Source organism: Mus caroli, unplaced genomic scaffold (genome assembly GCF_978045245.1).
Source record: "Mus caroli unplaced genomic scaffold, Mus_caroli_1 scaffold_4, whole genome shotgun sequence".
NCBI classification, from domain to species: domain Eukaryota; kingdom Metazoa; phylum Chordata; class Mammalia; order Rodentia; family Muridae; genus Mus; species Mus caroli.
The window spans coordinates 111551100-111577634 of record NW_028227259.1 but is presented as its reverse complement, the minus strand read 5'-3'; the positions used below and the strand labels follow the sequence as shown (position 1 = coordinate 111577634).

General features: G+C 46.0%; 1 protein-coding gene across 1 annotated transcript in view; it reads left to right on the top strand.

Annotated features, from left to right (window-relative positions):
* Tgfbr3 (transforming growth factor beta receptor 3) overlaps nucleotides 1-26535 on the top strand; it is a 179813-nt gene that overhangs the window by 59082 nt on the left and 94196 nt on the right. Inside the window, exon 3 of the mRNA XM_021163025.3 lies at nucleotides 12335-12519. Coding sequence (XP_021018684.1) covers nucleotides 12335-12519 — 185 coding nt within the window. The remainder of the gene's footprint in view (nucleotides 1-12334; nucleotides 12520-26535) is intronic.

Genomic DNA, 26535 nt, shown 5'->3' with positions numbered 1-26535 from the left:
AAATAAATATTTAAAAAAAACCCTAAAGTAGTATGCCAACCCTTATTAAACTATAATTAGTGTTTATAATGATAACCTTAAATGAATTCAGGAAAAAATACAATAAGTCATTTTCAGGATGCTCAAAATATTTAAGCTGGCCAGAAAGCAATTATGCATTAGTATGTGTTAGGTAATTTTCCATTTAAAAACATGACCAAAGTTACTTTAGTAAAGTTCAGTTGGGCGGGGTTTTGCTAATGTGGAACATTTCATTAAGCAGTGACCTTATTGTATGGTGGGAAGTATTTCAGATATGAAATACTGAGAGAAGGAATCAATAATATTTCAAACCATAGATATTACCTTAATCTCATTTTCTGTTCGGATCTTACAAACAAAGCCCTTTTGTGATAGGGTTTGGTGTGCAAAGCATTTTTGTTTTTAGGTCGGACCATTTGAAAGTCTGCATGTGAGAAAATGTGGGTTCCCGCTGGCAGAGTCAGTGGCTTCCCTCCTTCACGCGGGAGGAAAAAAAGCCGCTTGATCCAGAGTGGAAAAACACTGAAGAAAAATCCCCCCAAATAACACCCACAGATTTTAGAAAAACAGAAATTGCTTTGACTGATGTGACACACTTAAAAATAAATCCAGAAGCACAGGTCCAGCGTTGACGCAGCAAGGCAACTGGTCTTGAAAAGGTGCTTTGTGCGCCACCGGGCATGTCACCCACTGTGCGGTGTCCCCATGAGCATGCTCAGTAGCTGCCTTGTGGGACAGGTATCCCATTTACCTCGTGTTTAAATTTGGGGGAAGATTTTTATTAAACAACAGGACAATAATTTCTGTAAAATGACTCCCCAAAGCCACTCCTCCTGTGCAGAGTAACTATCAGGTCTCTTACATTTAAATCTAGGAAACATATTTCCCTGGCCTAAGAGCATGTTTGTTTCCTTTTGACGGGATCCATGCAACCGTCATATTTTTAGGTGATCTTGGTTAATGGTTCGTTGCTGGGTTTGATTTCTTTAGACGGATTCTTAACAAGATTTCTATCTTGCCAGCATGACTTTGAATTGATTGCAGCTGACGTGGGCTTTCTGGGATTTGTTGTTGTTATTGTTCTGAGTTCTTTGATTTCTTTCGTAGAAGTAAGTATACGAGCAATAAGAGAATATGTAAAAGATCAGGAATTTTTTAGCAGTGAAACTTAAGGCCCCCGTTTAGACTAGTATTGATACATGACCTTTGAGGGCCTTGGATGAAAGCCATGCGGTTGATGTCTGAAAAATAGGAAGGTTTGGAAGGGTCTTTTCAACTCATGCATAGACGTCCTTAAAACCCATGGGGCAGCAGTCAGGACACTAAACAGCATCCAGGGTCCATTAAGCTCTCCTGCCCCATTGCTGCTGCTGCAGAGGGAGACTCAGCTGAGTTAGGACGCAGTTTTCCTTTGGGAAGATGTTGGGCAGTATGAAAATGATAATTACAACCATGTTGTAGCTGAAGTTCACTCTAGGAGCAGTCCCATTAGCAGCATCCCCTTGTGTGGACAGAGACGTGTTACAGGATGGTTAAGTAACTGCGTGAGGCCATAGCGCTAAAGCGCAGCAGGACTGATGTTTAAATCCAAGAGAGAAACATAGAAGCTCGGGGCTGGGTTACTCTGTCGATGGAGTCATCATTCAGCGAGTCTTTAAAAACTCCTGTTGCATGTCAGGCGTGGCACCAGCAATGCAGTGGACAGTAAGCAGGGCGCATGGCTCTTGCCATCACAGGGTTTCAGCTGAGAGAGAGACAGAGACAGAGAGAGACAGAGAGGAGAGAGAGACAGAGACTGAGGCAGAAAGAGACAGGGTCTTACTATGTAGCTCTGATAGTTCTGATCAGTCTGTGTTCTAACTCCAGAGATCCACCTGTCTCTCTCTGTCTCTTGAGTGCTGGGATCAAAAGAGCGGGCCACCACGCCCAGCTCAAACAATAGATTTCTAAGGGCTGACTTTGCTATAAAAGAAGTCTCTGATGATAGTTTAACAGGCTTAAATGTAACAGGGCATCAAACATGCTTCAGGACCAGCATTAGTGAGCTGGGAACGGCCCTGCTGTATTTCCGAGGTCATTGATACACATGTAGTTTGATACACATCGATATACATGAAGTTCTGTGACTCTTGATGAGCCCAGAGCTTCCATGAGCTGCAGGAATTACATCTCCTACAGAGCCATCATCACCCCCTGAATGCAGCAGGTGTCTGTGACATACGTGTGTTCACAAGATTCCCTTCAAACCACTAGCTGTCAGCTTCCGTATATAGAAGCACCTAAGCAGGGAGCTAGCGAGAGGAAGAAGTCCAGGTTGGTCTCATAACGGGGTCTGATGCACATCAAACTGGGTAATTTTCTGTTGAAGGTGAGCATCTCCTTCAGTTGTTGAAAACCAATTGCTGATTGCATAGAAAAGGCTTCAAGCCAACGTGCTGTAGTTTATGGTTTGCTTTTTTGCACACGGATCTAACCAGTAATACGTCACGTGGCCAATGCAAAAGTTGGTAGATTTTTTTTCTTTTTAAATCTTTCTCTCATCTGTAGTCAGGACCCATGGTTTTAGGCGATGACCCAAGTGTTTCCCTCGTCTATCCTTCCTGCCCCTCCTCCCATATCTTCTAATGCCACTTGTGCCTTGCCCATGGTGTGACAGAGTGCTTCCTCAGCCTGAGTGGTCCTGCTGTGTGCCACACCTTGGAGCTCTGTGTGTGACTCTTCCTGTTCCTTGCTTCCTCTTCTATTTTAAAATCAGATTTTAATAGAGAAAGATGGAGGCTAGGGCTATAGCTCAGTGCCTGTACAAAGCCTTAGATTTGACCCCCAGTACCCACGTGGGAGGGAAATAATTAGTTTGGTGATTATTGTGGGTATAAGTCAAGGTCTGCGTGGTGAACAGATCTGGGACTGTCACGGTAGTCAACGGGGACAACCCTGTGCCCCTTGAAGTCTCATTTTGCCCTCGTAGGGAATGGGTTACAAATTTTGTTATGTGGATGACTGGTGATGTTATTATAAGTTTAGAGCAGGGGAAGAAATCCGTTTTTCTTTTCTTTTCTTTCTTTCTTTTCCTCCTTTCTTTTCTTTTCTTTGGACTTTAAATCTTAAATTTTAAATATTATCACTACTGTGCATATGTGGGGATGGGGAAGGGTGGGAGGGGTCCACATGCACCGTGGTGTGTGGCAGCTTGCATGACCTGCTTCTCTCCTTCCACAGAGTGTCCCGGGGATTGACCCCAAGTCATCAGGCCTGTGGGGTAGACACCTCCTGACATGGCTGCAGCCAGAGAATCTGTCAATTATGTTACCTTCTTATCTCTTAAGTGAAAGCTGCAGGCTCTGTCCCCTTCCACCTCAGCTTCCTTTAAGTTAAGAGAACAGGAGTGTGTGTGCCCTCCTTTGAGTGGAAAACGGACCAAAGCTTGGCAGAGCTGGAGCTGAGCTAACCAGAGTCCTCAGAGGGCTGGGGCCTGACCTGTTGTCCCTTTCAGCCTGCACTCCCAGAATGCATTCAGAGAATGGGGAATTTTACCCTAACTCTGTGTGCAGTTTAATTTGAAGTCTTCCCACTCTTAGGAATACTTTGGAGTAGTTATAGCTGTGGAGCGCCACAGGGGTTCTTTCTTATCTTAAAGGCTTTACTACACATTCTAAAAGGCCACCGAGAGAACATTTTTCAACTGGGTGGGGGGTGGGGAAGTACTTTTCATTTATTCATTTCTCCTCCCCCGGGGGGAATTTACGCCTCTAATACTACGTGTAATTTGAAAAGTGATTTTACATGTAGCGCCTCACTTTAGCTGTAGGTCAAACCTGTGAGGTACTGAGAGAGACTGCGGGAAGCTTTTTAGGACATGGCTGGAGGCTGGAGCCCCGTGGCAGAGCACTTGCCTAGCAGATGCTAAGTCTAGGGTTTGATCCCTAGTAGAGCACCCAACTCCCAGGGGGCCGAGCTCCTCCCACTTCCCTATTGTAGAGCTTACCCTATATTCATATTTTCTGCTCCACCATGAAGCTGCACCCCTAAAGCCCTAGGGGCACCTCTTGGTGTTAGCCAGTGTGGAATACTAACCTCTCTGTCCCCTATTCTCTGAGATCTCCTGTGTGGACACTTATAAGCAGTAGACTCCTGCACAGGTAGAAGAGCCACAGGGCCTTGCTAGCTTGGCACTTTCCTAACCCTGAGAACGTGGGCTCGCAGTGAAGCTCTGCCCTTTGTTTCCTTTTGAACATTTCAAAGCACAGTTTGAACACAGGAAATTCTTCAACATGGTTGCACCCGCTATTTCAACACAACAGTATACAAATATGCACTGGCTTCCAGCCCGACAAATTGACATTTGACTTCTTGGAAGATGGTTAGTATTGTCAGGAGGATGGCTTGGGTTCTGATATTCAAGTGGAGGGTGAAAGGCACCCTGGTAAGGCTGAGCCCAAAGACGTGGGCTCACTTCCATCAAGTAATCTGTGTTTCAGGCTTAAGGCTTTCCCCTATCAGAAATAAACTTGGATTCTAACTAAGTCTCATTGTTGAAAACCCAAGTGGGGACTGTGGTCTGAGGGCCCCTTCAAGAGTTTAATGGCCATACATTCCCCAGCTCTATCCCCAGGGGCCTTAGAACCAATGAATAGTAATTTAAGATGGCACGAATATTAGCTCATGTTGTGTACTGGCCAGAGGCTCTGGAGCCCAGGGCCTTCCAGGTGTTTCTTCTCTTTGAGCTTTGTTTCTGCATCCTCATATCCTGGTATTTGTGACATTCCTCCTCCCAGAGCTCAATAAGAGCCAGGCTGTGCTGTTGGCTGAGAAAACATCCCAGATCCCCCTTTTTCGCTGATTCCGGCATCCCCTGGTGCGTAGCGGGATTTTCTGCTCAGGAATAGAGTAGGTCCTACAGTGCCCCAAGTCCCACAGTCTGTGGGAGTTTGTCCCTCTTCACAGTTGACGGCATTGCAGAATTCCCTGTGGCACAGTAACACAAACCCTTATTAGCCAATGGTGTTGTTGCAATAAAAACCAACCCCACTGCAGTGTCCTGGTCCCAGGCTATAATGTTACTTCTTAATTCCCACTGCATCTTTACCATTTTTATTACAGCTGAACACACGTTTCTCATTAGTACCCTGGGCGATATGGGGAATCAGAATACTGGGGATTGTGCGGAATCGGTACCAGATGTTTGCGTCAGCTTTCTGTTCATTAGGGTGGAAGATGTTTGCAGCTCACATCGAGTAGATGTGAAAACACCTTCCTGTGCTTCCAAACAATGACCTTCCCTCCAGATTTGACTCGATATTATGTGAGGTGTGACAGCAATGGCTTCTTTCAGGGGCGGGTAGATTAAACATAGCATATGCAGCGAATACAAATCTGTCCCAAAAGGTTTCATCTGCATCCTGTTGAGGCGGGGCCCTGGCCCACAGCCAGCATGGTTCTGTAACCCAATGGGGAGGCTGGATGCAGTCTATTTGCATTTTTCTCTGTGGGTAGAACTGGGAATTTAGATAGTGATGTTACGCACAGTTTCCCATTTGTCCAGATAATCAATCAGTCATTAATTGAATGGACCAAGCAGAGATTTGGTCAATGAGACAGGACCCAGTGGCCTTTCCTCAGTGAGGGCATGGAGTCTTTGAAGCTGGCATTGGGCAGTTCCTACCTCACTGATTTTTATCACACTGTCCTGTTAGATGTGAATGCAGGTCTGTGTGTCTGTCTGCAGAGTCCTCCATGAAGACATGTGATGTGCAAAGCAGAAGTAGGTGTTGTGTTGTTATGAGCGAGTCTGGAAAATGGTTTTCTCAGTCCCTTGTTATTTGGCTGGTGGGGCATGACTTTGGGTCCGCAAAGGACCCTTCTGTGACCCGGTTTCCATCACTCTCAAATCAGAATTTTAGCTGCATCATCTCCATGGAATTACAAGGATCAGAAACAATACACACAGGATGTGTGGCCCAGAGCTGGTACATGCTAGCCTTCCACAGGAGAGCTCGTTGTGGGGCCTGTTATACCTTGTAGACAGCCCTGGGCAGTGCACACCTCACGGTGTTGCTTTGGAGAATGTTGCTCTGTGAGGGAAGCTGGTTTGGTGATGGCTTCATCAGTGTGGCTGTGGAAGGCACTGTGTGTGTTTGCATTGAGGAGGGGGTTGATGCATGAAGACAAGCCAACCTCAGGGCAGGAGAGAGGTCCATTCCAATAGGACATGATGCCCAGTAAGATTTGGGGAGGCTGGGGTTCCTAAAGGGCCAACAGAGAAGGATCAACTCAGATTATACCTGGAGACCACAGGAAATTTAGATATGAGCCGGGGAGGGGCAGGAGGGATGATCCAGGGCAGAACATGCAGATGGCCAGAATCTACAGGAATGACCAGTTGGGAAAGCTCAAGCGTGGAATGGCCCCAGAGGGGGATCTCTGAGTGCGTGATTGCCAAGGGCTTGGCATCTTGCAACAATTTAGTTATAGTGGAATAAATAAGATTTATTGTACTCACTTATAAAAGTTTCTGTGAGGATCCAGATAAAACGTCTGTGACATGACTGTAGCTCTGAAATGTTTAGTGGTGGAAGGAGCCTGGTTTCACGTTTGTTTACTTATCTACCTGAGGCTGGCCTACGACTTGCTGTATAGCCAAAGATGATCTTGAATTTCTCATCCTCCTGCCTCTTTTTCCTAAGTCTGAGTGCAGGGGTTACAGGCATGAGCCACCAAGCCTAATTTATGCAGTGTTTTGAGACTGAACTCAGAATTTATGTGCTAGGCAAGCTACCTACCAAGCCAAATAAATCCCCAGCCTTTTTCTAAAACAAAGACAAAATCACAAAACCCAAAACAAAACAAAATGCAAACAGAAACCCAACCAACCAACAACACAACAGTACATATGTTGATGAATAGGTTTCCTCTCAAGGTGGTGAGGGAGCCCTGCTGCTGCTCACTGGTCTCTGGATTACAGGGACAGGATTGCATTGGAAGAGGAGGACTATAGGTTTCTAGCTGTGTCCACAAGAGAAACCTCTACTTTGTGAAGACACCCCCCAGTTCACACAGCATTGCAGAACAAGCCAGTCAGGCAGGTGTCAGAGCACACTTTCTTGGTATCTTTCTCCTGATGGCTGGAGGTGTTGCATTCCAGTTAGTGTGGTGAGAAAAGAAACCATCACTGTGCCCCCTCAGACACATGGGGTGGGGGTCCATGGTGTGAGCCATACAAGAAGCTTAGCTGAATGCAGCCAGGTCCCACAGTGTGTGGGCAGGCCATAGGTGAGCTCTAACACTGTGTATTGCATCTGTATTCTATAGGACAGGAAGGAGTTTAAGACAGAGGACACGCCCCTTCCTCCTGTAACCACACCCCTTGGAAGACTATGCGCGCAGCCATTGGTTCCATCTCAGAACTTGGTCACTGTAGCATTGTATAGCTGCAAATGGGGCTGGGAGATGCAGCCTTCATTTGGTGTGATCCTGTGTGGAATAGTTGTGGAAAGAACAGTTGATGTCAAGAAGCTGATAGGAGGTCTGTGCCTTTGCCAGAAGGGCTTGCACACAGTAGGCATGCGGCGTGAGGCCCAGCCAGGTTTAGGCCGGCTCTCTTAGCCTTGGGTTGTTTAGGGCTTCACCTGGAGAGGGAAAGTTCAGAAAGTCCTTTTTAGAAAGGACACCACCACATTTCTGGTTTTTGAAATCTTTATTTTCTTTTTATCCCCTCTCTGGGTTTTGGTTTCGGCCCCTGGTACATGCTGTACTCTCAGCATAGCCCAGCTATGCCACACGCTATTTCTCTATGGTGAATTCCTGGAGGAAAGTCGCTGGGTCAGAGGATAGGGCTTTTGCTCTCTCACCCAGTTTGTGGTTTCTGGAGGTTGCTCTGACCTTACATATAAATTTTTTATAGGCGTACCTCCCTCTTGACATTTTAAAAAATGAAACATTTCAACATAGGAAGATGTTGAAACTGCATTTGCTACACAGCCAAGTTCCTCGCAGTTGACAACCTGCAATAGTTGCTTTATCAGATGTGTGTCTGTCCATCCAGACGACTCCATTTTGGATGCATTTCAGAGTACGTTACAAACCTCAGGATGCTTCAGCACCTAGGCTATGATAGCTTTCCTTGTTTGTTTGGCTGGTTGGTTCCCACAGACTATGTGGATACTGCTCAGTCTTGCTCATCAGACTGCCGTCTACCAAGGGAGAAGGCCAGAGGCCTCAGGTGACCTTAGAATAGTCGCCTAAGTGTGCAGAGCTATTGTCCTTTTGTTTAAGATGCGGAGGATGCCACCTCCTCCTGCTGTACAGGACTCAGCATTGCCCAGCAGAGTGGGAGCTGTGTGAACGGGAATGATCTTGTTATTATATTTACTATATCAGCCTGACGGTATATCAAACTGTTGAAGACATTGTTTTATATAACATTTAAAATTTGTTAGATGTGTTTATTTATTTATTTTGCGTGTCTGTGTGTAGTTGCACATGTGTGTGAATGTGTGCTTGTGGTGGCTAGAGCTTGATGTCAGGAGTCTTCATTACTCTCCACCTTAGCTTTTGAGACAGGCTCTCTCACTGAGCCTGGATCTCATTGATTAGCTGGTTGGTAAGCTCTGAGGATCTGCTGGTCTTGCCTTCCTATAGCCAGGGCTACTTGCTGTGTGTGTTGTGGGGATAAGAACTTCACACCCTCAGGAGCAGGCACTTTATCTTCTGAGCCATTGCCTCACTTTTCTATACTTTGTGGTGGGAATGGATAATTTCTCGCATACACATCATTTTGTTTGTTTGTTTGTTTTTAGTGTATGCTTGGTAATATGTTGTGGGCTATTTTTTTTTCAAACTTGTAGGGAAAACAAAACCTGTAATGAGCAAACACAAAAATGCTGGGGTGCCAGGAGCACTCTGTCTTATGACAGCAAGCTTTCTGTTGCCGTAACAAAAACCCTGGGATATAACTAAGGGGGAAAAGGTTTGTGTCTGAGGCATTATATCATGGCTTTTGGGTCATGGTTGCTTGCCTCTATCATTTTGGGTCTGTAGGGACATAGTGTGTCCTGGTAGGAGCACGCGGTAGAGGGAACTACTCATTGCAGGATAGCCCTGGAGGCAGAAAGAAAGGTAAGGGGCTGGAAGTCCATTGTCTGCTTCACCACAGGTGATCTAACTTCTTTACCTCATGCTCCATTTCCTGAAAATGCTGTCACCACTCTAGAGCAGCCAGGAGACAGCCACACTGCCACATCCAGGTCTCGAGAGAGCCTTTCGATCCAGAACATGGCACTGAGTATGTTTAGACACTAGACTGCAGAAGGATCTTAGACAGGCAGCTGTCCTGCCGCTCGGTTGGTAGACTGTGTGCATCTTCAGCCTGACTTTGGGCTGGAGCTGTACCTTCCTCCTGCCCCCCTCCTCTGCCCCCCGCCTCCTGCCAAGCAAAGGGCAAGAGCAGGCTGCTCTTCTGGAATCACCTGAGGAGTGCTGGTGACCTTGGAGAGAAGAGGCACCTTGAGCGGGCTGCAGGCCACTTGGGAGATGAATTTGGTCAAATGAGAGACTGAATTGTTCTTGTGTTTAATTTGTGATCATGGTAAATCATGGCAGGAGGTTCTGAAACCAACTTGGTGTTTCCGAGCACAGTAGCTAGTCTATGGAATATCATATCATCTGTGTCCCCAGATTCTGAAGGGTCAGCCTTTCTCTGAGGCTCACCCCCTGCCATTGCTGTCAGCCCCTTCCTTCACTGCCTTCTGCCTTCTCGGAAAGCAGCTGGGCACTGTCCAGCAACAGAGTGGCAGGGATTATTTGAAAAGGCACATACTTCATTTCAGGCCAGATTTCTATTATCAACCTAGATAATTTCTGTGAGTCCTGAAATAGACTTGGCCCAGCAGGCCAGGTACCTGTTTATGACATAGCAATAGGGTACACAATGGTTAGGCCAGAATTACAGATGGCCATTTGAGACTGGGGCTGTAATTCTAAAGAGTACCTTTGTTATTTAGAAGCCAGGAGGAACTCACCAGAATGCGGGAGGACTTTGATCTGGGTTCCCTCAGAAAAGCCTGCAGCTTAGTGGTGCCTTGGGCTCACATTCCTGGAGACTCATTGGAATGAAGTGAGCACGTAGCAGCAGCGCTCACAGGGATGTGTGAGGGGGAAGAGTTCCAGGACCCCTCCCCTCTACCTTCTGACAAACACAGAGTAAATAGGAGAAATCGAATAGAATAGGAATTCATTGCAAAAGAGGAAGAAAATTCAACCATAAGCCAAAAATCCAGAAACATCTGCTCCACTTCGCTAGGGAGGGGGACTGCAGATAGGGGAAATCTGAGGGTTTGAAAGTGTTTTTAGGAGAACCCAGTGAGCTTGGAGAGTGTGAACGGCAGAAGACAGGTACACAAAGGTTTGCCAATCGCTCCCTGTGGAGTACTGAATGGGACCAACATGGAAGACCATGGGCTGTGATAAGTGTCCAGGTGTGTTGACACACTGCAGGCTCTCAGCCTGCCATGAATTCACCCAATGCCTTGGGATGGAACCAGAGGTAATTATTTGCTTCCTTGGGGTCCAGACTTTAAACAGTCAGAAAGGCACCAGAGGGAAGTCTCCGCTAGCTTCTGCTGCTGTCTGAATTCCTTTATAAAGTTAAAAGTTCAACTAACATCCCAAGAGGCCGTGTTTTGGGGTGGCAGCCCCAGAGCCCCTTTAGCGTCTCCTTTCCTCTTTCTGGGCACCTGTTTATCAATATGGGATGAGGCTGGGGAGGAGTGGAATTATAGCTTATACCACTGTAGCTACCCATTAGTTCCTGTGACCAGTCCCTGCAGGAAAGAGGGAAGGGGGGGGGGCAGAGAGGGAAGGAGAGAGAGGGAGAGAGAGAGAGAATACATAAATGAATATGTGAATATGAACCATCTTCATGCCAGGTACCATATGGAGTTATGAGAACCTAGCAGGAGTATGAGAAAATATGAAGATGTCGCTGTCAGGAAGCTTACACTGTAAGCTGTACTGGTTACACTGGCTGTAACAGGTGTATACACCTGTAGCCCTGTGGTAAATGAGCCAGAGGCGATAGGTAAATACATTATGGGGGATGAAGAGATGGGGAACAGAGGGACACCTCCTTCAGCTGGGGGGGGGGCATTTATTGTGGGGGTAGGGTTAGAGTTGAAGAGTTTGGGTGACCAAGACAAGCTTTATTAAAGACACGAGGTTGAGGATTTTCATGCTTCATCTGGCGCTCTTTAGGCAACTTGGTGCAGCTGGGGATGGGATGGAGGCAGGAAGGGTAGGAGGCCAGATGGGGCAAGGCCTGGATATGTGCCGTATTAAGGGGCTAAGGCTATACTTAGCAGTTCTCAGAGGTCAGAGCATAGTGGTGGGTAGGGAGGGCAGACATTTGCATGTGGAGCAACTGTACAGTTGTATTCCTCCTGGTTAGAAAAACCACCCTGCTGTAGAGCTGGCGCAGAGAATGTGAGGGGTGGAGCCTTCTTGACTGTGTGGGGACAGCTGGAAACAGAGGTGGAGAGGGATGGTGGGTTTAGACTTGAAAAAAGCTTGCTTGGTTAGAGGAACAGGAAAAGAGGCCTCTGCCCTACTTGACTTCTGCCCTAAACTTTGCCATGCAGGTCTGGCTCCAAATTCCTCTTCTTATCCTTTTTTTTTTTTTTTTTAATAGCTCTTAAATTTGTTTTATTTTCCCTAATAAAAGAAAACTCAGGGCTGGAGAGATGGCTCAGCGGTTAAGAGCACTGACTGTTCTTCCAAAGGTCCTGAGTTCAATTCCCAGCGACCACATGGTGGCTCACAACCATCTATAATGGGATCTGATGCCCTCTTCTGGTGTGTCTGAAGACAGTGACAATATACTCATATAAATAAAATAAATCTTAAAAAAAAAAGGAAAAACTCTTAAAAGGTATTTTAGACTATTCAGGGAATATATGTACAATTATAGATATTTAATATTATTTATGTGTATGGTATTCTTTGGACTTAAATAATTTATTCCAGCTATCTCAGGTTTTCTCCCAAGAGAAGAAATAAAAACTCAGATGTTCATTGGGAGGTTTCCTTCACCCAGAGGGATACGCCGGTGACACATAAACCTAAAGAGAAATCAAACACACATCAAAATTATGCAAAAAAAATGTAAAAGGTTGGGATTTCAGATGATGAGACCAGCTTTTTAATCTTTTTGGAGTTCTAGAAACTTAGTTGTAAATGCTTATCTGGTAGGTTAGCAGTGAATTCATCATCCAACGTGTTTCTACCCATGCTGAACAGCTCATGTCTGCAATTGTGTTCATAGGTCCAGAGCCCAGCACCCGGTGTGAACTGTCACCGATCAATGCGTCTCATCCAGTCCAGGCCCTGATGGAGAGCTTCACCGTTCTGTCTGGCTGTGCCAGCAGAGGCACCACTGGGCTGCCAAGCGAGGTTCATATCCTAAACCTCCGAAGTACAGACCAAGGACTAGGCCAGCCGCAGAGAGAGGTGAGTGTGGGCAGAGAGAGGTGAGTGAGTGTGGGCACCGCCCTCTCAGTCTGAGACATTACAGTAAACGTCTGTGAGTGGACTCCTTCTTCCATGTTGGATTCTGGGAGTCTGAACTCATGCTGTCAGCCTTGTGTAGAAAGCACTTCTCCGGGCCCTCCTCATGGGCCCTTTCTTTTCTAAGATCTTAAATTGTTTTTTCATCTTTACACATTTCCCTTCTTTCCTCCTGCTGTGCCTTAAGAACACCTTGCTCCTGGAGGAGGAATCAGGAAAACCTCTAGAACAGAGGTCAGTACCCTGAGGGTAGTTACTTATTGAGTTACCGTATCTTCTCCAAGATGGCGGTCTTAGTGGTCATGGAGAAGTCTTGGACAAGAAGGGAACGGAACAAGCTCATGAATATTGAGTTTGTTCTGGGCTCCACCATTGATAAGAAGTACAACACCACTCCAGTTCCCTCCATCATGTCCAGTCTACAGGTTAGGATGCAGGTGTGAGGACATGAGGTTCAGAGATGAACAGCCCATTCCTCCCGTGACTCAGCAGTGACTTAGATCGCTCCTTAGCGGACTCCTTGTAACTTGTAAAGAGCATAGATTTTTTTCCCCCCCACAAAATAACACAGGGTTGTCTTCTTTCTTCTGTTTTTTGTTTGGTTTTGGTTTTGGTTCTTTGTTTTGTTTTTTAGTTTGTGTCAGCAACGTTATCAGGGAAGGATTATCTCTCTAAGGAAAAAGCATCCACAGCAAATACCCCCCCCCCCCCAATGGTGGTGGAGTTGGGAAAAACGACTGAAAAAAAAAAAGAATTAATCTTTCAGCTTTCTCTTGGTCAGAGAAGTGAATTCCCATAGCTACCTGTATATGTGCCACAGGCATCTCCTTGCCTTTCGGGGTACACAGGGGAAACACTGACCTGGAGCCTCCACCAGGAAAAACAGAACTGACTTTAATCTGATGAAAGTGTGCAGTGTTGGCTCATTTCAAAGTCAGGGCATCGAACCCTTCCCAGCTCCGTTGGAAATTATTGTCAGTCCTCTTGGTGGCCTGCCATTGTGGCTGCAACACATTCCTCAGGTCAGATTTCCTTATCCCAGTAATATGTCTTTAATTCTTGTAGTACTTGGGAGAGTTTGTGGAGGGAGGGGAAGGAGGGGAGGGGAGGAAATACAGCCCCTGTGAGGCACTGCTGACTCCAGCAATTCCTCAGCCCTGCAATCACTCATCTTATATATGGTTCTCTCAGAGGGACTGAAGGGGGAAAGGAAAGTCCGAGCTGTTGCGGGAACACCAACAGCCGAAAAAATTCTTAAATCATGTTAATCGCGGTTCAATCATGTGGTACCGCTGTGGACTCTGAGAAACGAATGGATTGGTTGAGACCAGCACGGCAGAAGAAAAAGACTTCAGGGAGGGGCATCTCAGAACAGGGCAGCACAGAGGGTGTGTGGTTAGCTAGGGGTTTCTGCAGGGAGGCCCCAACACCACACTCCTTCCGTGTCTGTGTAGCCAGTGTTTAAGCTCTCTGGCCAGTGATTTAGAGGCATTTCTGCTGGTTGGCCTCTGAGGGAAACTGCATTATTGTGTTCCTTGGAGACCTTTAAGGATTAGATGCTGTAGTTCAGGGCTGCCTGCAAGTCTCCATAGCTGTCATGTAGTAGACCTTGGAGTCTTCTACTTGTATCCAGGAGTATTGAAGAGAATCCCAGACAGAGGAGGAGCGAGTTTGTTGATTGGCAGGTGGGCGTGGAGAAGTGTTAAACTCTTACCCCTTTTCATAGATGGCTGGAGACACATCCCAGCTATTGTGCTAACTGTTTTGAGATAGCTTACCCAGTCCACGAGTTAGCAGTTCCACTCAGAAATGACAACTGAAGTGCCTACCAAAAAGCCCAGTGCTACTTAAAGCTTAGAAATACCTTGAATAGCCATCAACTGATGAATGGCTGTGGTATATCTATATATTGGAGGGTTATCAGACCATTTAAAAGGCACAGCTACAGAAATATCCCGTAGTACAGATGAAATTTAAAAATACTATGCGAAGTAATTAGGATAGTCACACAACCATGCATTATATAATTACATTTAAATGAACAGAGTACATACGGAGAGGCATAAAGTCGAGTTAAGCAAGTGCTTGCTTAGGGCTAGATAGGAAAGAAGGAGTTAGGGGTTGACTATTACGGGTAGTGGGGGCCTTCAGGATGGAGGTGAACATATTCTAGAACTATCTTCTAATTCTTACACAGCCCTACAACTATAGCAAAATTGCTGAGTTATAATTTAAATTTGATTGTACGTGAATTGTATCTAATTTCTTTTAAACCCCTTTGACTTGGCAGGGTCTAGTTAGCTCATAAAGTCAGCTTTGGCCAGTTCCACCCCATTTTTTTTTATTTTTTTATTTTTTAGAACTGAAACTGCTTTACCAACCTAAACTCCATTTTTTTTGTTACTCTCACTGGATGACTTGGTTTCCGTAGCTATGGCATTGCGTGGGCTATGCTAACTGTAATGGCAGATGTTTGGGGTTATTTGTAGAAAGTTCAGAGTTAAAGACTTTGTAAAGTCTATACCAAACTTAATGAAAGTATTTTTCAAAATTAAGAAAAGAAAAAAAAATAAATAAAAAGAATGCCTTGGCTTACAGACCAGCCAGAGATACTACGCTACCCTATGCCCGTCTGAGCATGCCTGGCTATCAACAGGAGTTCTTCCGTAATGCCGTTCTTGAATATGGGGAATTGTGAAACCAGCCCGGTTTGCCCTTAGCCTTTAGGGATACAGGACCAGCACCCAAGCTATGTTAGACCACCCCTTCTCTAATATTTGACCAAGCCCCTACATCCCAGGTGCCATTCATCTGCGGCGAGATTTCCCATTTTCCTTGGCAGAAGGGGAGGCAAGGGTCTCTGCACATGGACGTGGTCACTGGCAGCTTGACAGGATCTGAGGAAAGGGTTCTACTGGGCTGGGTAAACAGCACACAGTCGGGGGAACGGGCTTGCTGTGGCCTGTTGGGATGTCCTGTCCCGTGGTATTGCCCTTCCACCCCCTCTCTGCTGGCACAAGACTGGGGAAGCTAGATCTAGAATTAATGTTGTTTTCATCTGGGACCATACCTCTCACTTGTAATCATGGGCTTCGGGAAATAGCAGCCTGGAAAGTGGGCAGGAAACTGGACAAAGACCTCCGAGTACAGAGAAGGGCAGAAGAGGCCAAAGGTCCTGGAATAGTAGATTAATTATTTGTTGAATGTGTGTTACCACTTTCTTTAATTAAAAAAACATTATTATCATCATCATTACATCATTGTCATCACCATCATCATATATAGGTGGAGTGGGGTGGGGTGGGGATGAGATGGGGTGGGGTGCGGTGGGGGCGGGTGGGAGTATGTGGGTGGGGTGGGGATTGAGGGTGGGGGTAAAGAGTCACAATCATGGAAAACGAAGGATAACTGTGTAGTCAGCTCTCTCCTTCCATCTTCACAAGGATTCAAACTGGGGGCTGCAAGAATTTCTGCCTCTGGGATGGCCGGGTTTTTGCTTCTTTCCTTGCTCTTCCTGGTGCCTGCTGACTGGAGCAAACCCCCCTGCTTGCATCTGTTCTGTGAGCCCTGGGGTTCAGTGCCTCAGGGCTCTGCCTGACTGAGAGGGTCATAGCACCTTCTCAGGCTTGTTACAGAAGAACACTTTCCCATCAGGCATTGGGATGGTGACAGTTTCCTGTCTTCTCATGCTTCCCCTATGGTCTGTTTCCTGTGGTGGTACACCTTTCCTCTTCCCACCTGCCGAGGGTCAGCCTCCTGCACCACTGCACACATATAGGAGACATGGACACTTATTCACATTTGCTCTGTATTGAAGGAAAGACTGTTCTTTGGGAGATGGGGTAGGGGTGGGGCTGAATTCCTTCGATTCCCTGGAGCGCTGTGATTCTACGCATGTACTGCCACATTCAGTTTATGTGGTGCTGGGATTTGAGCCCTGGGCTCCACACATTCCCAGCAGACACACTAACTCAGCCCATGAAGGATAGACTGTCGGTGGGTGTGCCAGTGCCTGCCTGCAGGGCTGGAGTGAGGAGGCTTCACTCCTGTGGGGAAGGGACTGGGCTTTAATAACTCCATTTGTCCATAATCTCTCAAATTTTGATATATTTATTTCTCAGCCTCTTTCTGAGAGAGGATTTGGGGTGTGTGCCCAACAACATGCACAGCAGCGGGGTAGGCAGAAGTGCAGAGAGAGGCTTGAGGCAGACGACTGCACTTTGTCGGCCATGTGGGTCTGTGTGCAAGGGAAGACCGCAGTGTTTTGCTGTGCAGGTCTCTGAGCTTGCCACGATCGAGCCTGACACTCAGATCCTAGATTCTTGGTGGTTGTGTTACTCACACATGGCTCCAAACCGTTCTGTCTTTATACCTGCCTCTTCCTTGGCTTTTCCTGAGGGCAGGGAAGACCAGAACAGGAGAAAGAGAAGGAAGGGAACACCCCGAGGTGTTCTGCTGCCCTTTAAACAGCTTCCCTATCCCCAGATAACAGCAATGGTGGCTCTGAGGGTGCAGGTCGTGGTGGGCCATCATCCCTTTGCCAGGCACTCACAGAGACTCAGGTGGCCCTCTGCAGCCTAAAAGGGGAGGCTTGGCTGTCTCTATTTTAGTGGAAGGGCACGTCTGGACTTTGGGAGGCCAAGCTACCAGTAGGTGAGTAGGCTCTCTCCCACTGAGGAGTGTCTAGCTCTGTCCCCACTTTGAGATGGCCTCTCTTGCCTTAAGCTCTTGCTTTATCCCAGGCCAAGTGAGCTGTGCCAGTTAACTAAGGGAGGCGACTCTCCCAGGGAAGGTTCAGGTTTGTGTATCAGCTTGTCACAGGAGATTCCTGTTCTTGGGTTAGGATCGGTACTGTTTTAATTCCCCCCAGGGCTTCACTGTAGTATTGCAGTTGGTCTCAGTGTGGCAGGGCGTCTTCTTTGGTGCAGTTTAGGATTAGCATAGCAAATGCCAGCAATTATAAAACACAGTGCTCTCAACCCCAGGAGCCATTGCTGGGCACACACAAAACACCCCTCCCTGCCAGGGGCTTGTTTTCAGGCAACCACCCCAAAGCTTTCTGTGGTTTTCATAAAAGTCACTCCGTGCCACCTGAGAGGTGACACCTACCTTAGCTATGTGGGGGGAGCTGACAAGTTAAGAGCCTCCCACTCACAGTGAAGAACCTTGCTTGATCTCAGATCTGCTTGGTAGCCCCACCTGCTGCCTGGATGTCTTCTCCCTCCATATTCACGTCTACCAGCCTCTGATCTTTCCTTCTATTTCTGTGATATTAACATAGGAACAACTTCTTTCTTCTCTTCCTTTACCCTTTGAAAGTCAGCCATAGCGATACTCAGAGAAGCAGGAAAGGGTGTGTGTCTTGCCCAGATCCATCTCCAAAGAACAGGAATGCCACTTCAAGGTTGGATGTTTGGAAAACACAGAGCAGAGCAGAAAACCATGGAACTAGCTACATTTCTTCCCTATGGGAGGCGTGTTCGTTCTGACATTAGTCATTAATGTCTTCCCAATATGAGTCCTACGTATATACAGAACGAAATGAACCCTCAACCCTGAGGGGTTATTTGCATTTGTAGTGTCTTATATGCAGAGTTTTCACTAAGCACATGTAGAAGTCAATGCCTCACACATAGACATAGACACTTGTTTCTTTAAAAAAAAAAAAAGGAAGGAAAACTTATTGTATGTGTTTGTTTCAGTGCTGAGGATCAAACTCGGGGCCTCATAAATGATAGACATGCTCCTTGCCAGTAAGCTACCTTCTCTCATCCTTCCTTGAGTTCATAGATAGATAGATAGATAGATGATAGATAGATAGATGGATACGCTGTTGCTGCTGTGCTTTTGACTCTTAAAATTTCCTGGACTCTTGTTAGAACATATTTCTACGCGAGTGCCCGACACATTTGAAAATGTGATTGGTACATATGCAGCTAGAGTCAAGAGCTCCGGGGTACTGGTTAGTTCATAATGTTGTTCCACCTATAGGGTTGCAGATCCCTTTAGCTCCTTGGGTATTTTCTCTAGCTCAAAAGACAGACAGATGGATGATAGATGATAGATAGATGGTAGATAGATGGTAGATAGATGATAGACAGATAGATAATAGATAGATGATAGGCAGACAGACAGATGATAGATGATAATAGATAGATGATACAGATGATAGATAATAGATGATCCATAGATAGATAGACAGATGATAGATAATAGATGATCGATAGATAGATAGACAGACAGATGATAGATAGATAATAGATGATAGAGAGATAGGTGGGCAGATGATAGATAGACAGATGATATAGATAGATGATAAATAATAGATGATAGATAGATAGAGTGATTGATTGATGATAGACAGACAGACAGACATTCTGAGGTATGTGTGTACTCCCATGTATGCCATGTTGAGTGTGTGTGGAGGTGAGGGGGGCAGCTTGGGGGAGTCTGTTTTTTCCTTCCACCATGCAGATTCTCCGATGTAACTCAGGTGGACAGGCTTGACTGTGAATTTCTCTGCCTGCCGAGCAATCTTGCTGGCCTTCACATTCAGTTTTTAAACAAGCCCCTCCATACATAAGCACAGCCTGCTGTTTGATTGGTAGGGGTCATCATGGGAGTCACTCCTGTGAAGGAGGAAGGATTGCTTCAACGCTCAGCATTGTATCACTAGCCTACAGCAGGGTTATTAAATCCCCCTGCTTTCTCCCTCCCTGCTCTTACTCTCTCACCTCAAGTCCAGTGTTATGGTAGAATGATTGCCCTACCTTCAAAGGCAGCTGGCTCTGACATGTGGGACCAGAGAACCTAACCTAATAAGACATTCACATCACTAAAAAAGTGTCATCGCTTCTCTTGAAGACACCAAGTGCAGTCTAAATGATGTCTGCTGGGCAGTGTGACAGTGTTGGGCCAGGCCTAGGTAGAGGAGCAGGGATAGAGGCACAGTTAAGCAGGGATATCTTAACAGATCTGTGCAGCTGGAGCTGAAACTGCCTGCTTTAGTCAAGGGTGGTTTCTAACAAGTTGGGGCAAGATGTGTAATCTGAAACTACAGCTAACTGTCAGCTAAGAACTCTCTGAAACCAACCTTGGAGCTCTGAACGCCAAAATCAGAGGTGCTAGTGAACTCCAGTCTTGGCAAACAAATCAGCACACAAACCGAGCGAAGAAGTTACAGCAGTCATACCGGGACTTGGACAGATTACATAGTTTAAACCCTGTCGTTTACCAAAGGATTGACCACAGGGTGTAAAATTGCCCAACAAAGCTTAGGTCGCACCCTAGCAGGAGAATCGAGCCACATGGGCTGTGCTACTTCAGTATGAGGTAGTGCGGGGTTATGTTCTACACGGCCTGGAAGCTGGTAGATTGGACGAAACCCCAAACAAACACTCTCTTCTTGCTGCCTTGTCCTCCTCAGGATGGGGAAGAGACCATCCTTGACCCTTCTTCATCTGTCCAGCAATGGTACTTCCCAACCAGTGTAGTGTTTGATCTTCCTGGAGGTTAGGGTCACAGCCTTGGTCTACGCTGTTGCTGCTGTGCTTTTGACTCTTAAAATTTCCTGGACTCTTGTTAGAACATATTTCTACGCGAGTGCCCGACACATTTGAAAATGTGATTGGTACATATGCAGCTAGAGTCAAGAGCTCCGGGGTACTGGTTAGTTCATAATGTTGTTCCACCTATAGGGTTGCAGATCCCTTTAGCTCCTTGGGTATTTTCTCTAGCTCAAAAGATGGCCTAGTTGGCCATCACTGGAAAGAGAGGCCCATTGGACTTGCAAACTTTATATACCCCAGTACAGGGGAACGCCAGGGCCAAAAAGTGGGAGTGGGTGGGTAGGGGGGTTGGGGGGAGGGTATGGGGGACTTTTGAGATAGCATTGGAAATGTAAATGAGGAAAATACCTAATTTAAAAAAAAAGGAAAAAAAAGAAAAAATATAGATAAAAAAAAAAAGAAAATGTGATTGGTTTTCTTCTAAGCATGTCTAATAGCATATAAAAGCCACAGGACGATGCACAGAGCAGATCTATCGATGAGTCTTAACCCCTAGCGTTGCCAGTTGGGCAGATGCCCTGTGTGTGTGTGTGTGCTGTGTGCAGATGCCCAGAGTCTGTGCCTAGTGTGTACAAGCCCAGCATGTGCAGATACCCACTGTGAGCAGATAACCAGTATGTATGTACTCAGTGTGTGTGCACTGAGTGTGTGCAGATACCCAGTGTGTGCATACCCATGTGTACCCAGTGTGTGCAGATGCCGAGTGTGTGTGTACTCAGTGTGTGCAGATACCCAGCATGTGTGTACTCAGTGTGTGCAGATACCCAGTGTTTGCATACCCAGTGTATGTGTGCCCAGTGTGTACAGATGCCCAGTGTGTGCAGATGCCCATTGTGTGCAGATACCCAGTGTGTGTGTGTACTCATTGTGTGTGCCCAGTGTGTACAGATATCCAGTGTGTGCACGCCCAGTATCCAGTTATCCACCTTATCTGCCATCTTGACATTTTGTTTGCTAATAAAGGGGAATTTACTACTAACATTTTTTATTTGAAGACTCACATTCCATAGCAGTGTTTATCATACTGCCTTCCACCCTTGCCTTGACTGTGATTTTGAAGTGCGTCTGTATAAATCAGACACAGTTATTTTACCTTTTTATTCCCCGCTTTGAAGAGGACTTATGTGAACTTGGCCCCTTTGCTTCAAGGCTATGTTTCGTTCCTCATGCCCCCCCTCCTTCCCCTCCTTTCTGAACTCCTGACTGAGTGAACATCAGGACATCCTTCCACCCCCCCCCCAAACCCCCATTGCCTGATTTCTGTTCTTCTGTGCTTGCCTCTGTGTGTCATGTTAGACCAACTCAAGGACTCCAGGGACTGGGGAGGGGCCAGACCAGAGGTCCGGTGGTGATCAGTGAATCAGTCTCTGATCCAGCACTCCTGTCCTTGGAAGTGAAGATGATGGTGGCCCTTGGCTGAGAGATACTCTCTGCACTTTGGGCTGGCATGTATGCCTGTCAATTGTCAAATAGCATTACTTTTTAACAAGTGTCTCTGAAATGGAATTTATATGGATACACTGTCTTCAGACACACCAGAAGAGGGCATCGGATCTCATTACAGATGGTTGTGAGCCACCATGTGGGTGCTGGGAATTGAACTCAGGACCCCTGGAAGAGTAGTAAATACTCTTAACCCCTGAGCCATCTCCCCAGCCCAAATGGAATTTAAGAGTCTTCTAAGTCAGTTCTCTCTACCCCAGGGCTGGCTTCCCAGGCCAACTTCCTGGCACCATCAGTATCACCATGGCATCTAAACTCTAAATCATCATAGATCTACCCATCCCTTCAAACCCTGAATTTGGCCAGTCATCATTAAGTTTTATCTCCATTTCCTCTGCAGTGGCTGTGGAATTTCTCTGTCCTATCTCCTTACCATGTGGCCTCCTTAGTCTCCTGGGGAGATCAGCTTCAGCTTTAGTCTCTCATTGTTACCATCTTCCTTGGGAACTCCTTCATAAATCCAACCTTCCATAAACAATGTTCTCACCCCTCACCCGTTTACTTATTCACGGACCCATTGCTTGAGTTATTTACTAAGAGCCCATTGGGTAAACACTGCCGCTCCTTACTCCGCTCTGTGTCTGCAGCACCTGCAGGAGGTTAAAGGATAAACTTAATCCAACACAAATAACGTAACCTTAAGACATTAACAAAACTTTGCAGGAACACACGGAGAGAGGGGGTGGTTCTAGCTAGAGATGAAGAAGTGTCCAAACAGTGTGTATTTTGTGGAAGACTTGGATGTCAGCAGATGTTGTCTGGCAGAGTCTGGGGATGTGTCAGAGGAAAGATCAGAAACCATACACGAGAGACAGATCTTTGCTGTGTGTGATGTGGCTATACACTGTCACCTTCAGACCAAATCCTGCTTGTTGCCTTATTTGCTCATAAATAACCCATCTACATGCATACGCTTCACCTGTCTAGAATGAACAAGTCAGTGGCTTTCGTTTATTCATAGAGTATACAAACAAGCAGTTGAATCTATGTATTGATTGTGATTGTCGTGATTGTCGGTTGATGGGATCTGGCATCAACAACAACAGGAATCTCTGGGCATGTCTGTGAGGGGTGATGTAGATTAGGTTACCTGAGTGGCAAGAGTCACATAAACATGAGCAGCACCGACCATTCCGGGGTCTGGCATCCTGGACTGAGTGAAAAGGAGGATGGGAGCTGGGTACATTCATTCCCTGACTGTGGATTCCATGCAGTGAGCTGCTGCAGGGTTCTGCTGCCATGCCTGCCCCACCATTAAGGACAGTGCCCTCAAACTGTGAGCCCCACTGTAAACCCTCTTCCTTAAGTTGCTTTGGCCAAGTATTCAGTCACAAGTACCAAATACGAACCCATAATCTAATTTTACATTTTCACTATTCCTCAAAGAAAATTCATCACTGCCCAATTTTGGTGTTCTCCCTGCTCAGCCACCCACTGATCTGTCTGTTCTGGGCATTCATGTAAATAGAATCATGTAACAGGTGGTTTTTGCGGCTGGCTTCTTCCACTTAGCATGAAGCACTTGAGATTCATGGCATGTCTTAATATGTATCTGCACTTGAGATTTGTATTTTTAATATATGCTCTCTCTTATTCCTGAGTGGCATTCCATCACATGGTTGTAATACAACTCACTCATCCACTAATCAGTCTGATGTCTGTTTTTGTAAATAAAGTTTTATTAGGACACACCCATACTCATTTGTTGATATATTGTCTATGGCTGTCTTCTTGTGATGCCAGAGTTGAATATTGTGTAACAGACCCATGTGGCCTTTGAGGCCTTAAGTATTTATTCTTTGGTCCTTTGTAGCAATAGCTTGCCAACCCTGGGATAGAAGATTGGGATAATTGTGGGGTTAGATTGGGGCTAAAAAGTGGGAGACTAGATTAGAATGGCCATATACATAAGGGTTAGGATTTAGTCCCATGGATCAATGTGTGTGGTTTGTGAAACTCCAGATATCCTTGGAGATACCTGAGAACTCAGGTTTAATGTCTCCCCCAGGCTTGGTGGCATGTACCTGTAGTCCCAACTACTTGGTGGAGATAGGGAAGTCACTAGAGCCCAGGAGTTTAGAGCCAGGCTGGTCAATATAATTAGATACTGTTTGTTTAAAAATATAAAAGACACTGGGAAGAGCCTGAGTTTTGACTCAACTGCTGAATCCATTGGTCCATACCTTCCTTCTTCTTTTTTAAATGTGAGTTTTAAAGATTTATTTTTAATCGTGTGTGTATGTATATGCATTTACATCTCTCTCTCTCTCTCTCTCTCTCTCTCTCTCTCTCTCTGTGTGTGTGTGTGTGTGTGTACGTGAGTTCAAGTGCCAGGTGAGGGCTCTGGAATTTTTAAAACTGGAGTTACAGATGGTTGTGATCCGCCATGTGGGTGCAGGAGCAGAACCTGAGTTATCATCTCAAGAGCTCTTAACCACGGAGCCATCTCTACAGCCCCTCTCACACTCTCTACTTCTGAAGCTTGTATATTAATCCTGAGTACCCAGCTAGTACGTGGGCTTTCTAAGAATGGGAACTGGGTCTCGGGACTTTAGCAGTATGCCAGTTGGCCCGCACACGACAAGAGAACAGTATCTGCAAGTTCCATGCATGCGGTTTTAAGTCACTACATTGCGTAGTGCATGCTTGCTGGGGTTGTTCCATGCATGCGGTTTTAAGTCACTGCATCCCGCAGTGCATGCTTGCTGGGTTGCTTATTGACTCTGTGATGCGATCAGTGGACTTGAGTTGGTGCCCACATGCTCACTCTTGTATTGCTGTTCCCCTCATTAAACTTCATTTTATTCATCTCCCCATCTACTCTGAAGTCTGCAGGTTTCTGTTTCAGTCCTTCTGCAGACCAATTCTAAATTCTTGTTACATTCCTCTTTCCTCTTTGGGGTTCAGTCATCTGCTAGTAAACTAGTTAGTCTTTCCCTCAGCTGGATAGAAAGCTATAAATAGTTTTTTGTCTTACTCTGTGCTTCTCCCTTGGGTAACTCATTTGATCTGAGCCCGGTTTGAAGTTGGGCCATGTGGAATGATCTGTCCCTGTGGTGGTGATAGGGACTCCCAGCCAGTTCTTAACATTACTGCACTTAATTAATTTTGATTCCTCCAGTAGAGAGAGTATGTTTTACTCTACTGTGTCTTTTTAGATAACTAATTTTTTTTTTTAAGTTTTGTTTTCTTGCTTGGTGACTACTTAAAATATCCCTGCCTATATAGTAATTTGTTCCTTGTTTAATGTGGCTCTTTCCTGTGTTTACTCTGGACTCCAGTCTTTGTAGCTTGTTTTCTAAGGCAGCTCAGAAGTTGGATTTGGCAGTGTCTTCAAGCTTTACCCACCAGAACCCTACAGGAAGTTGTGTGTCGGCCAGAAGAGTCTGTTTACTTAGAGCATGGTGTCCAGCAGAAGCAAGCCGTTTATGAGGGTCTGGTCTTAAAGACACAGGAGCCTGACTCTGTGTTTGGAAGACAGCGAGTCTGACCTCCACTGCACTCGTGTGCCCTGCCTTTTCCTTCCAGCTTAGTGGGGAGATGCAGCTGGACCTCAGGCTAACTCGTCCTTCCCGGGGACGGCTTCATTCTGTCTGAAAGGCTTGGATACTAGGTAGTCCAGCTTGAAGCTGAAAGAGTAGGGCTTGCTCTTTCTTATGGAAATAAAGCTGGCTTCTGTAAGGATTCACTGTGGGTGAGGATATTATGGGACTGTGTTGAAATGCCTTTAGCTCTCAGTACCTGGCTGAGTCCCTGCCTGCTACCATCACAGCGACAGCAATACTGGAAAGACATTGTCAGTCCAAATGTGATGGTCCTTCAGCTGCATCTAGAACATTTCCAAATGTGACAGTCCTCTAGCTGAGTCTGGAACATTTCCAAGCACGATGGTCCTTCAGCTGCATCTAGAACATTTCTATCTATTGGAGGTGAAGGATGGGGGTGGAGAAGGGAAGGGGAGGTCTTCTTTAATAGATAGCTTCAGCTCCTGTTGACGAGAGAGACTAGAGAAGATGCTTATGCATCTAAGATCCAAGACCAAAGCCAGCATCAGGCTCCGGGATCACTGGGTAGCCTCTTCCCTGGAGCCCAACATCCCTTTGTGTACATTAACTTTTAATTTCTATTTGTTGACATGTGTGTACATACCCCAGACCCTTTGTGGGTTTCATTTGCCTAGCCTTGGGCCTGCCACAGGGTCAATATCTGTGTGCTGGTTTAAGTGATCACTGTCTTAAAGAGATGAGCCTTTGATTTCTGTGAGCGCGCGCGCGCGTATACACACAGGTTCTTTGGGGGAGAGGAGTAAAGAGATCCAGCTGAGATCTGAGAAAAGAAAGGCAGGGAGGAGCGTCGAGGGGGAGGAGCGTCGAGGGGGAGGGGCATTGAGGGGGAGGAACATTGAGGGGGTGGGACATCGAGTGCCCTGTATGCATCCATTCCCATTGGCATTTTAATGGTTGGCAGTTGTTTAGGGTTTTTTTTTTTTTTTTTGGTGAGGTTCGAGTTGAGATGTCTTGCTTATTATGAGTTTTAACAGAGCAGTGACTTTATTAAAGCCTTATGTAAGTTTAATACTCCACTAAGTCCAAAACAATACTTTGTAATTCTCTTTCCTGTTATGCCTCTCGGCCTATTTCTGTGTTTCTGTGTAGCAACAGTGTTGTTTTGGAGATTCAGATGTGTCTGAAGGTGCGGATGAGGCAGAGTAAGGAAGGCAGGTTGTCAGGAGGCCTGTGTGTGCTTCTGAGTGAGGCCTTTGGGTTGCCTCCTTCTCTTAGGTAGTATTTTAATACCCTTTTAAAAAAAATGTGTGTGTATGAGACAGACAGACGGACAGACAGACATGTGGGTGTGAGTGTGAAGGTAAGAGGACAATTTGGGAGAC